The sequence below is a fragment of the Molossus molossus genome, unplaced genomic scaffold (genome assembly GCF_014108415.1).
Source record: "Molossus molossus isolate mMolMol1 unplaced genomic scaffold, mMolMol1.p scaffold_m16_p_12, whole genome shotgun sequence".
Taxonomy (NCBI): domain Eukaryota; kingdom Metazoa; phylum Chordata; class Mammalia; order Chiroptera; family Molossidae; genus Molossus; species Molossus molossus.
This window is the reverse complement of record NW_023425347.1, coordinates 78,729,409-78,741,946: the sequence shown is the minus strand read 5'-3', so window position 1 is coordinate 78,741,946 and position 12,538 is coordinate 78,729,409. Positions and strand designations below refer to the sequence as shown.

General features: G+C 44.4%; 1 protein-coding gene across 2 annotated transcripts in view; it reads right to left on the bottom strand.

Moving 5' to 3' along the window:
• The window catches only part of OSCP1 (organic solute carrier partner 1), a 32,902-nt gene that overhangs the window by 14,823 nt on the left and 5,541 nt on the right, over positions 1 to 12,538 (bottom strand). The window contains exons 2-5 of one of the 2 annotated variants that reach the window (XM_036256219.1): positions 12,431 to 12,460; positions 8,357 to 8,511; positions 3,185 to 3,352; positions 2,623 to 2,703 (exon numbers count right to left, since the gene is read on the bottom strand). In XM_036256219.1, the coding sequence (XP_036112112.1) occupies positions 2,623 to 2,703; positions 3,185 to 3,352; positions 8,357 to 8,511; positions 12,431 to 12,460 (434 nt within the window). The remainder of the gene's footprint in view (positions 1 to 2,622; positions 2,704 to 3,184; positions 3,353 to 8,356; positions 8,512 to 12,430; positions 12,461 to 12,538) is intronic. The other variant, XM_036256220.1, reaches the window with a different exon arrangement.

The window sequence follows — 12,538 nt, the reverse complement described above, 5'->3', positions numbered from 1 at the left end:
AACTCAAAATGGATAAAAGACTAAATGTGACCCGTGAATCCATAAAAATCCTAGAAGAAAATGTAGGCAACAAAATTTCGGACATCATACGCAGTAGAATTTTCACTGATACATCACCTAAGGCAACAGAAACAAAGGAAAAAATGAACACATGGGACTACATCAAACTAGAAAACCTCTGCACAGCAAAAGAAATAACCATCAAAATGGAAAGGCAACCCACTGTATGGGAGAACATAATTGCCAATGATACATCAGATAAGGGGTTAATTTCAAACATACATAGAGTACTCATACAACTCAACAAAAGGAAGACAAAGAACCCAATTAAAAAATGGGCAGAGGAACTGAATAGACACCTCTCCAAACAGGACATACAAATGGCCAAGAGACATATGAAGAAATGCTCAACAACACTAATCATCAGAGAGATGCAAATTAAAACAACAATGAGGTATCACCTCACACCTGTGAGAAAGGCTGATATCAACAAATCATCAAACAACAAGTGTTGGTGAGGGTGTGGAGAAAAGGGGACTCTAGTACACTGCTGGTGGGAATGCAGACTGGTGCAGCCACTATGGAAAACACTATGGTGTTACCTCAAAAAATTTAAAATTGAATTGCCATTTGACCCAGTGATCCCACTTCTAGGAATATACCCTAAGAAGCCTAAAACACCAATGAGAAAGAATATATGTACCCCCATGTTCATAGCAGCACTATTTACAATAGCTAAGATCTGGAAACAGCCCAAGTGTCCATCAGTAGACGAATGGATAAAAAAGCATGGTACATATACACAATGGAGTACTACGCAGCTGTAAGAAAGAAAGATCTCTTATCCTTTGAGACGACATGGAAGGACCTGGAAAGTATTATCCTAAGCGAAACAAGCCAAGAAGAAAAAGACAAATACCACATGATGTCACTTATTTGTGGAATATAATGAATATAATAGTCTGAGGAATAGAGTAGACCCAGAGACGTGGAAGTAGGGTACAGACTGACAATCCCAGAAGAGGGGGTGGTGGGGAGAGGGAAGAGATAAACCACAGAACTTATATGCATGTACGCATAACCGATGGATGTGGACAACAAAGCTGGGTACGGGGTTGGGGGGATGGGGAGGAGGGTGTCAATGGGGAAAAAAAAGGAGAAACATCTGTAACAAAAATAAAATTAAAAATAAATAAATAATATCACAGGGTGTAGAACTGTCTTGAGCAGACACAGCAGGAGGAGGCAGTGTCCACTGGGAGGCCATAGTCAGCAAGGAGTACGAGGGCCTGAGCGAGGCTGGTGGCCACAGGCACCGAAGAGGGCGTGGCACTGAAAAGGCGGGCTCTGGGGGCCTGAGAAGCAGTCAGGTGAAGATCAGAGGAGGGGAAGCATCGGCAGCTCTGGTTCTGAGCCAGGTGAGTGAAGGAAGTTGAGGCAGGACTTGAATTTAGAGATTAGTTTAGGTACAGACATTAACCTGTAGGCACCGGTGGGCATCCTCATGGAATTTCAGGTGATGATGGTCCAGATGGCAGGGCTGAGACAGGGGAGGGCAGAGGTTAGACTCGGGAGTGCCAGATGAAAGAGCTGGAAATGGGGGAGGGAAGCAACTCCTAAAGAGCAGGGGGTGGGCAGAGGCAGAGGGAGAAGGTTTGGAGACAGGAAGAGGGAGAGGAAGGAGCGAGAGGCACAGAGATGGATGAGGTAAGGGCAGGTCAGGATGATATGGTGCCACAAAAGTCCAGGAGAGGCAAGGGCTTCATGGAGGAGAAGGTGGTCTCCCAGCAGCATCAGGTACTGGAGAGGTCAAGGAGGCTAACTGCAACTGAGACCAGGCTGGTAGCCTTAAAAGCACATTTTCTCTGGAGAAGGGAAGAAACCATGTTTTAAAAAACCACATAAGGCCCGGCTGGTGTGGCTCAGTGGTTGAGCGTCAACCCATGCATGCACCAAGAGGTCGCCAGTTTGATTCCCAGTCAGGGCGCATGCCCAGGTTGTGGGCCTGATCCCCAGTAGGGGGCATGCAGGAGGTGGCCAATTGATGTTCTCTCATCAATGTTTCTATCTCTCTCCCCTGCTCCTTCATCTCTCTCTCTCTAAAATCAATACAGAAAAAAAAAAAGAAACATAAGGTAACTGGGAAGGAGTGGCAATATCATTGTCTTCCTTGATCTATTTAAAAACTGCTGAGATTTGGTCCTGGCCAGTTTGTCTCAGTGGTTAGAGCGTTGGCCTGTAGACCAGAGTCGTGGATTTGATTCCCGTCAATGGCACGTACCTTGGTTGAGTTTCGGTCCCTGGCCCTGGTCGGGGTCATGTGGGAGGCAGCCAGTCGATGTGTCTCTCTCATGTCGATGTTTCTCTCTCTGCCTCTGCCCCTCCCCCTCCCACGCTATCTGAAGATAAAAGGAAAACATATCCTGAGATGAAGATTAAAAAAACAAAACAAACAAACAACAAAATTGCTGAAACTTGTTATCGTCGGGAAGTAGATCATCGTGGAGCCAAACACAGAGGGCACCACTAACTGGGCAGTCCCGGCCCTCGTCTGCCTGGCGGCTTGGCACCGGTTCCCCAGGACAGCAGTGGCAGGTGCTCCTGGAGTGCCCGTTCACTCACCCGGATGTGCAGGTCCTGGAAGAAGGCGAGGAGCGTCTGCCGGATCAGCTGGAACTGCCCCGCAGAGAGACCCCCATATACCTGCCCGAGGCAAAGCAGCAAGAAGCAGTCCACTTTCAGAAGGGAGATGAGAAGTGCAGACAGGTGGGGGAGGCGGGGCTCAGGGGGGGAGCGATAGCAAGGAGGGGACTCAGCTGCTGGGGCAAGAGGGGCAGCGGGAGAGCCAGCACTGCTCCCTCACAGACCCCCTATGCCACACCCGAGCAGGGGCACACCACCTCTCGCGTCCCCCACAGACCCAAACCCTCTTTCCAAAAAGGAGAAAGTGGCTGGCTCTGTGTCATTGTTTTCCCAATTTTGACGGCAACAGTTAAGAGGTCATAAGATAATGCCTCTTGTATTACCAAAATAGATACCCGGAGATTTTTAGGATTTTTCTGGGAGAGGGGCAGGCTTTGCCATTCCTCATCCTGTTCTCTCTGTCACAGAATCTTCCTGTTCTTAACAGAGGATCGAGAACAAGTATTGGGGCTGACAGGTGATTAAACTGATGGTATCTTACTTCAATAAGCCGCCGGAAAGTCTCATCCACTAGATTCAGGAGGGCTGGGTTGTCTTGGATGAATCCCTTGATGGCATCTAAATGATTGAAAGTGACCAGCAACACATCCTTGGGACGGGGACACAGCAACACTTGATATTTCAAAGCCATAGTCATCAGGTCATAGAGCTGCCAACCCATACACAAACAAAATAAATGGGATCATTAAAGCAGATGTTAGAACCTCCAAATAATGAAGCAGCAAAGCATTTACTGAAAATCAGTACTGGGTATAGCATACAACTCAGGTGACATAGCAGTTATCCCTCAAACCAAGGCACTTTTCAGAGTAAAAGGGGGGCGGATATTAATAATTAAGCCAGGACAACAGGGTTAGACCAGGACATTCCTGGGCAAATCAGGATTTCTGGTCAGCTTATTGCTAGTGGGACATGTTCAAAACAATACTGGCAGCTGTGGGGCCCTGGACCGGGTGCTGGAGTCAGAGAGCAACAACCCAAAATCAAGCCCTCCATTGCCACTGACTAGTTGAATGATCCTGGCCAAGTCTTCTCATCTCTCTGAGCTTGAGTTTTTTTATTTTTTATCCTCACCCGAGGACATTTTCCCATTTTTTGTTCAGGTAGAGTGGGAGGGAGGGAGGGGAGGGAGGGAGAGACAGAGAGAGAGAGAGAGAGAGAGAGAAACATTGATGTGAAAGGGACACATCGAGTGGCTGCCACCCACACGACCCAACCAGGGCCGGGGACAAACTGCAAACGAGGTACATGCCCTAAGCGGGGACCAAACCCAGGTCTCTCTGGACGGCAGGCTGACGCTCTAACCGCTGAGCCAAATCGGCCAGGGCTGAGCTTGAGTTTTCTTGTCCGTAGAAAACAGTCTCAAATGCAGCTAAAGAAGGGCTCAGAGGAAATTTACAGCAGTGGATGCCTACATTTCTGCAATCAATACCTAACCTTTCACATTAAGAAACTAGAAAAAGAAGGTCAAACTAAATTCAAACTAAGGAGAAGGAAGGAAAATAAGCTTAGAGCAGAAATCAATGAATTGAAGATTTGAAAAACAGTAGATAAAAATCAATGAAACCAGCCCAGCTGGTGTGGCTCAGTGGATTGAGTGTCGTCCAATGGACTCAAAGGTCCAGGTTTGATTCCTGGTCAGGTTCAATGCTCAGGTTTCAGGCTCGATCTCCACTGTGGGGAGTACAGGAGGCAGCCAATCGATGTTTCTCCCTCACATCAATGTTGCTATCTCTCTCTCCCTTCCTCTCTCTCTAAAAAAAAATCAGTAAAAACATTAAAAAAAATCAATGAAACCAAATACTGGTTCTTTGAAAAGATCAACAAACCTTTAGCTAGACAACTGACAATTATTTACTTAGACTGACCAAGAAAATAAGAGAGAAAACCAAAATTACTAAAATCAGAAATGAAACAGACGATATTACTACTGACTGATGGAAATAGTCTCCAATTATATAGTAGTGATGGTTAAACAACATAGTCTCCAATTACATAGTAGTGATGGTTAAACAACATGATGAATATACTAAAAACCAATGAATTGTACACTAAAAAATGGTATATTTGTCCGGCTGGTGTGGCTCAGTGGTTAAGCATCGACCCATGCACCAAGAGGTCACTGGTTTGATTTCCGGTCAGGACACATGCCTGGGGTGTGGGCCAGATCCCCAGTGGGGGGTATGCAGGAGATGGCCAATCGATGTTCTCTCTCATCGATGTTTCTATCTCTCTCTCATGCTCACTTCCTTTCTCTCTAAAATCAATAAAGGAAAAAAAATTTTTTTAAATGGTAAATTTTATGTTATGTGAATTAGGCCTTTATTTGAAAATTACAAAAAGATACTACAAAACTAGCTGTGGAAAAGACGTTAAAGAATAAAGGGATTTTGCTCTGGCCAGTTTGGCTCAGCGGTTAGAGCATCGGCCTGCAGTCCAGAGAGACCGCGGGTTCAGTTCCCACTAAGGGCACCTACCTTGGTTGCAGTTTGTCCCTGGCCCTGGTTGGGTCATATGGGTGGCAACCACTTGATATGTCCCTTTCATGTCAATATTTCTCTCTCTCTCTCTCCCTCCCACTCTATCTGAACAAAAAAATGGAAAAATGTCCTCGGATGAGGATTAAAAAAAAAAAAGGATAAAGGGACTTTGCCCTGGCTGGTCCGGCTCAGCGGTTGGAGCATTGGCCTGCAGACCAGAGAGTCCTGGGTTTGATTCTCGTCAAGGGCATGTACCTCGGTTGCGTTTTGTCCCCAGTCCTGGTTGGGGTTGTGTGGGAGGCAACCAGTCGATGTGTCTCTCTTACATCAATGTTTCCCTCTCTTTCCCTCTCTCTCTTCCTCCCTCCCACTCTATCTGAACAAAAGTGGAAAAATATCCTTGGGTGAGGATTAAAAAAAATAAAATAAAATAAAATAAAATAAAGCGTTTTTGCCTTGGCCAGGTAGCTCAGATCATAAGGCATTTGCTAGAACTTTCTACATGATCCAATATCTCCAACATGCAGCTGAACATTTCGCTTAGAAAGTAGCATACAACAGGAGCCGTCTGGTGTGTGTCCCTGTGTAATACTAGAGGCACAGATTTGAGACTCTCTGCCATTGTCATCAAACATTAAGCACCTGCTGTATATAGGACACCATGTTAGGAATAAAGGATAAAAACAGGTATGAGATGAAGAAATAAAAGTTCAGAGTGGTTCAGTAAATGGAGTCTCCCAGTTATAACTAGTAAAGCTAAGACTGGAATCCAGGTTTTCTGGATTCTAAATTCTATGTCCTTTCTCTACAGAAACCTAAACCTTCTTTTTAAAAAATTTTTATCCTCACCTGAGGATAATTTTCTATTTACCTTCAGGTAGAGAGAGAGGGAGAGAAAGGGAGAGAGAGAAACATCGACGTGAGAGGGACACACCGACTGGCTGTCTCCCACACGACCCCGACCAGGGCCGGGGACGAACCATAACCGAGGTACATACCCTTGGCTGGAATTGAACCCGGGTGGTCCACGGGCCAACTCTCTACTGCTGAGCAAAACCAGCCAGGGCTTTTTTGTTTGTTTGTTTTAATGTGTTTTTAATGATTTTTTAGAGAGACAAAAACATTGATGTGAGAGAGAAACATCAACCGCTGCCTCCTGCATACCCCTTACTGGGGATCAATCCCGCAACCTGGGCATGTGCCCTAACTGGGAATCGAACCAGGACCTTTGAGTCCATGGGACTGAGCTCAATCCCACTGAACCACACCCACTAGGCATAAAAAACCCTACGCCCCCCCCCCCCCCTTTTTTTGGTATGTGCCCCTAGTGGGAACTGAACCCAGGGCTCTCTGGCCTACAGGCTGATGCTCCAACCACTGAGCCAAACCGGCCAGGGCAAACCTACACATTCTTAAAGGCAGAGGGAGCAGAGCACAAAAGGTAATTAACATTTAAAAAAATTTTTTCACCCAAGGTTATTTTTCTATTTATCTTCAGATAGAGTTGGAGGAGGGAGGGAGAGAGAAACATCTATGTGAGAGAGACACATCGACGGTCTCCCTGAGGTTTCCAGGGACCAGCAATAAGTGAACATCGATTTTGCATGCCTGGCACCCACTGTCAGTCCTCACGATTAAAAAAAATTCACACAATGGAGGAACTTGTAAAGGAATGATTATTATTGTTATTAAAAAATTAACTGAGCCCTGGCCAGTTTGGCTCAGTGGTTGACCGTCGGCCTGCGGACCAGAGAGTCCCGGGTTCGGTTCCCGCTAGGGGCACGTACCAGACACACACACAAAAAAGTCAACCAATGAATGCATAAATACACGGAACAGCAAATCAATGTTTCTCTCTCTCCTTTCCTCTCTCTCTAAAAACCAATCAATAAAAGCTTAAAAAAAAAAATGAACTGAAGTCCATACTTTATTCAGATTTCATTAGTTTTCCCTCATGTCCTATTTCTGTTCTGGGATTTTCACATCACATTGTCACGTCTCCTTGGGCTCCTGTGGGCTGTGACAGTTCTCTGACTTGTTCTTGGTGGCCTTGACAATTTTGAGTACTGGCCAGGTATTTTATAACATCACCTCTGAATGTTGTTAAATGTTTTTCTCATGATTAGACTCGAGTTGTGGGTTTTTGGGAGCAAGATCACAGAGGTAAAGTGCTCTCCTCATCACATCATATCAGGGTGCATACTACCAACATGACTCACCACTGTAGATGTTGACCTTAATCACCTGGGTGAAGTAGTGTCTGTCAGTGTCTCCACTGTATAGTTAACTGTCATTCCCCTCCTTTCCATCCTGTTCTCTTTGGAAGGAAGTTACTAAGTACAGCTCACACATAAGGAGTGGGGAGTTATGCTCTCCTTTCTTGAGGACAGAGTATCCAAATAAAGTATTTGGAGTTTTTCTGAATAGGAGGTTTGTCTATTATTTGCAATTTATTTATTTGGAATTATTATTATTAAAAAAAAAAAAAAAAGGCCCGGACCGGTTTGGCTCAGCGGTTAGAGTGTCGGCCTGCGGACCAGAGAGGCCCAGGTTTGGTTCCCACTAAGGGCATGTACCTCGGTTGCAGTTTGCCCTGGGTGGCAGCCAGTCGATGTGTCTCTCTCACATCGATGTTTCTCTCTCTCTCTTCTTCCACTCTATTTGAAGATAAATGCAAAAATGTACTCGGGTGAGGATTAAAAAAAAAGTACCCTGCCCTGGCTGGCGTGGCTCAGTTGGTTGAGCATCTTCCTGTGTGCTGAAAGGTTGCCCGTTTGAGTCCCAGTCAGGACACAGACAAGGCCATTTTTTTTTTTTAATCCTTACCCGAGACCATTTTTCCATTTTTTGTTCAGATAGAGTGGGAGTGAGAGAGAGTGAGAGAGAGAGAAACATCGACATGAAAGGGACACATCAAGTGGCTGCCACCCACACGACCAACCAGGGCCGGGGACAAACTGCAACTGAGGTACATGCCCTTAGCGGAAACCGAACCCGGGTCTCTCAGGACTGCAGGCCCATGCTCTAACCTCTGAGCCAAACTGGACAGGGCGACAAGGCCATTTTTTGGCAAGGCACCATTGCGTATGTCATCTCATGTGATTCCAGTCTACGATCATCCACAAAAGATACAAGAAGTGTAGTCAAGGGGATAGAAGCAACTGTCTGCTCACCTTATCCATGCTGGCCTGGTTCAGTCTCATAATGGAGGCATGAGCCAGGCGGTCATAGATAGTCCTCAGAGCCTTCTTGGTGTAGAGCTCTTGGGGTTTGAACAATTCCTCTATAAAGTTTTTATTGAACATGGTTAAGATGATGTCATGAAGAACTGTAGAGACAAGAGAGAACACAGCTAAGCAAGGTACTGGAGGAAGCTTTATTCCAGAGATGCTCTCTGAGTAAATGCGATGGAGGAGACAGGCCTATGCACAGTGGGGATGTAGATGTGCTTGGTGAGATCTGCCCCGAGAGAAACCGCACAGATGTTCCAACAGAAGGCAGGGTCCGGGTGCTTCAGGAGGCCAGCTCAGAGCGAACAGAAGTGTGACAATGTACAGGTTTGCTGTGCTTCAGAGGTTACAAACCATTCTCACATGCTTATTCCACTTGATGATAGTTTCTTCTTTCTTTAGAAATATTCCTAGAAACATGTCAGACTTGACCTCTTCCTTGGCATGAGAAATAGTATCACACTTTGTTTGTGTAGCAAATCTATAACATTTTTACTTAAAACGAAATTTTATAAAAATGGGACCAATAATGCTAATTGACCATTTCTGGCAAAACATTTTATGAAAATCAACATGTCGACCCACTGGTTAGAGATGAAAACATTTCTAATGTTTCTACAAGACATGTACGTCAGATCAGTACCATTTTAGAATGCCTTAATTTTTACATTTAATTTATAATATTGATATTACACTGTAGTGCTATGTCTCATACTATTATTCAGATAGAAAACTTTCATCTAGTGAGAATAAAAGGTCCTAAGGTGTGTGCAAACCAAAGCATCTATAGTTCTAGTTTTTCATTCACTCATTTTAGATATTTTTTTGCTACTCAAATATCACTAGTTGAGGGCTAGAAAAACCCTCTGGTACAAGAAATAAAAACAAGTATGGCTGAACACAGGTTATTCTTAATTAAACCATATATATTCCTGCCTAAAGGTGAGAGTATATGGGTGCTGAAATATACATTCATAGTAATTAAAATTTGAAAGAAAACTGGTTACTTAATTAGACCAAATCAATTATTAATCATGATTATCACTAAAGATACAGATTTCACTCTCTCTCCTTTTAAGTCATTGATAGGAGTACCTGAAGGCTCAGGTCAGCATTTTAAAGCATCTCAAAGAGCATTTTGTGTGTGGGGGGGTGGCAGGGGGAGCTCAGGACTGGTTGTATTTAAATCTTTATTTTTTATTTGTTTAATTTGAATTTTTTGAATTTATGGGGGTGACATTGGTTAATAAAATTATAAAAGTTTCAGTGTACAATTCTATATGTATTTAAATCTTAAATGGAAGGGCTACAGAGAGAAAGAGAGGGGAGAGGAGAGAGGGAGAAGGGGCCCCCCACCCTCTCGACAGAACTAACATCACTCCTCACAGAAGTGTTGAACTCACGCTTGACCTTTGGTTTATATTCTGGACCCCTTCCTGTTAGCGAGGAAGAGCCGAATCCATTACCAACACAGGGCATCCCTCACATCTGACAATTTCAACACACTGCAGCTTGCCCTTAATGTACACTAACATGTCTCCAGTGTGGACAGCTCGGAGAGGTCACTCTTCTGGGCTTGCCTCATGCATGGCCTTTTGCCTTTGACCTAAACAAGCAAGGACCTGTGGTAAACTGGGTTTTCTAACGTTTTTCTCACTGCAGCCTATATGAAATGCAGAATTTACAAGGAAGTAGGTACAACTCAAAAGCCACACAAAAGGCCTCCAAGGAGAGAGTCTGAATTTTTCACAGATTTCTGTAGGCCGTGGAGGAGTGCCAAAGAGGAAGAATTCAGGCTACAGAATCACATCGGCTCTGATTATGTCAATGCTTTCAAATAGCTGCCATTCACCTAGGCGCTGAGTCTTTTTCTCAGGTCTTTCAGCCCTTAGCAGGAACTAGGAAAAAAGCTCAGACCCAAATCAATCCGTTTTAAAAGAAAGAAAGTCACAAGGAGACTGTTAGCCACTCTGGCAAAGTAAAAAGCAAAACGAAGCCTTTCCCTCTGGGACGTGAATAAGCTATTCGTCACCGTGGCTCTTGCGCAAGGACATCCAGGAAGTCCACTGGCTGGAGACAGTGCAGCAGGCCCTGTCCCTGTGGGCAGAGCAGTGACCACAAATGCCCCCAAGAGAAAATGTACCCTGGGCCCCATCTCTATCATTCTTAGAAAGAATGAAGGGGCACACCTGAACACGCTACCTCCCACATGTTTCAGTGCACACTAGGCTGAGGCGGGCCAGCTAGGTACCAGACACGGAAGAAACAACCAGGGCACAGAGAGGAAGGAAATGTTGTCCTTACCCTGGAGCAGCAGCCCAGCTCGTGTTTAAGTTACACCTGAGAAATAGGTTTAACCACACCTGTAGGTCTATCTCAGTGTTAGTGTTCAGCACTCACTTGAGCTTTGCATAATTTCATGAGGCAGGACTGGACCAGGAGCCAGGTTTCATCAGGAAGAGACTTAGGCCAGGGAGCAAAGTGGTTTTTCACAAGTGCACAGTGAGTTTAGATTATGAAGTTAGTTTCTGCTCATTATTTCTGAATGCTTAAATTAAAATAAACGAGTGATTCAATTATGGCAAAAAGCCCTCAAAACCCACAATTCTCACCTGAAATTCTGCCATATGTCAAGAGGTGGGCCAGAAATTGCTCAGGAGAAGTGGCCAAAGATGGTTGTGAAATATAATAAAAGCATATTTGGGCTTTTCTTTTTTAAAATATGTTTTTATTGATGTTTTAGAGAGAGAGGAAGGGAGAGGGATAGAAACATTGATGTTAGACAGAAACATTGATTGGCTGCCTCCTGCACGCCCCCTACTGGGGATTGAGCCTGCAACCCAGGCATGTGCCCTGATGGGGGTCCAACAGGGAGTTCTCAGTCTTCCGGAGGATGTTCAATTCACTGAGCCACTCCAGCTGGGCATGGGCTTTTCTTTGAGCCTGGCCTGATGAAATAATTCTCTTGATGAAAGCAGTTGACTATTTACCAAACCTCTGTTGTAAATTTAATTGTTTATGAGAACATGCAATATGGAACTTAGGGTAAAAGAGAGAAGCTACTAATTCTGGATGAATACCAGGTTTCAAATCCTTACTACGTTCCAGGCCCTGGGCTTAGAACCTTCTATGCATTATCTCATCTAACCCCCCAAGACAACTCTGAATTATTATCCTTATTCTATCAAGGAGGAAAACCGAGTCTTAGAGAGGTTCAAATCCACGGTCACACAGCTAGTAGTGGAGTTGAAATTAGAATGGGGCTGTTTGATTCTACTGCCTGTGCTCTTCAATATTATATATGTTATCTCCTCAGCATACTTGGTGTGGTGAGAACATTTAAAATAATGAAGACGATGGCTGACGACATGCATAAACTGTACCCCAATGTCAAATGATGAGAGGTACTTGTGACACTTAAAGATGGGAAAGGCTAAGGTTTTACTTGGAGGAACTTTCCAGGTTTGCTGCTAGTTGTAGGTGGAGGGGAAACGGAAGATCTGGCATGATAGGGTCATACTGCATGCATGATATCATGCCTTCTGCCCATAATCCCGGCAGCCATGCAGTCACATGCTTCCATTTTCCTTGGTTGCTCAACTGGTATCTCTGTGTGCTAAGGAGAACAGTTTAAGGAAGGTCACTCATGTAGAACCACAATTCTTTGGTTGCACGATATGATCACAGAATTGCTTTAAGGACTACACAATAGGACAACCTACCCAGAAATGTAGCTACTGCCCCAGTTGTCCCCACAGAGCTTAGAACTGATGAAGAGAGAACAAAGTACCTCAGGTGCAGTATGGTCCTTGTGCCTACGTTTGCTTAGTTTTCATCTTACATGCTGTATTTACATAAAATATTCACATATATAACCAATGTCTTGGCTAAAGGGAAAATCATGCCTATTTTTTTACTCTAAAGTATTTAGAGTGGTCCCACGTTAAGCCCCACGGATAAAAGACTGAGTGAACCTGTGGATGCAGACTGAGTACATGCAGCCCAGAGATAGCATACCTCGTTTTCTGTCCACCTCTGTCCATTCATCTACATGAAGCATATAAAAAGAAAACACCAGTTCATGAAGCAAAAACATCATTTTCAAGGAGGCTTTAAAAATATAAT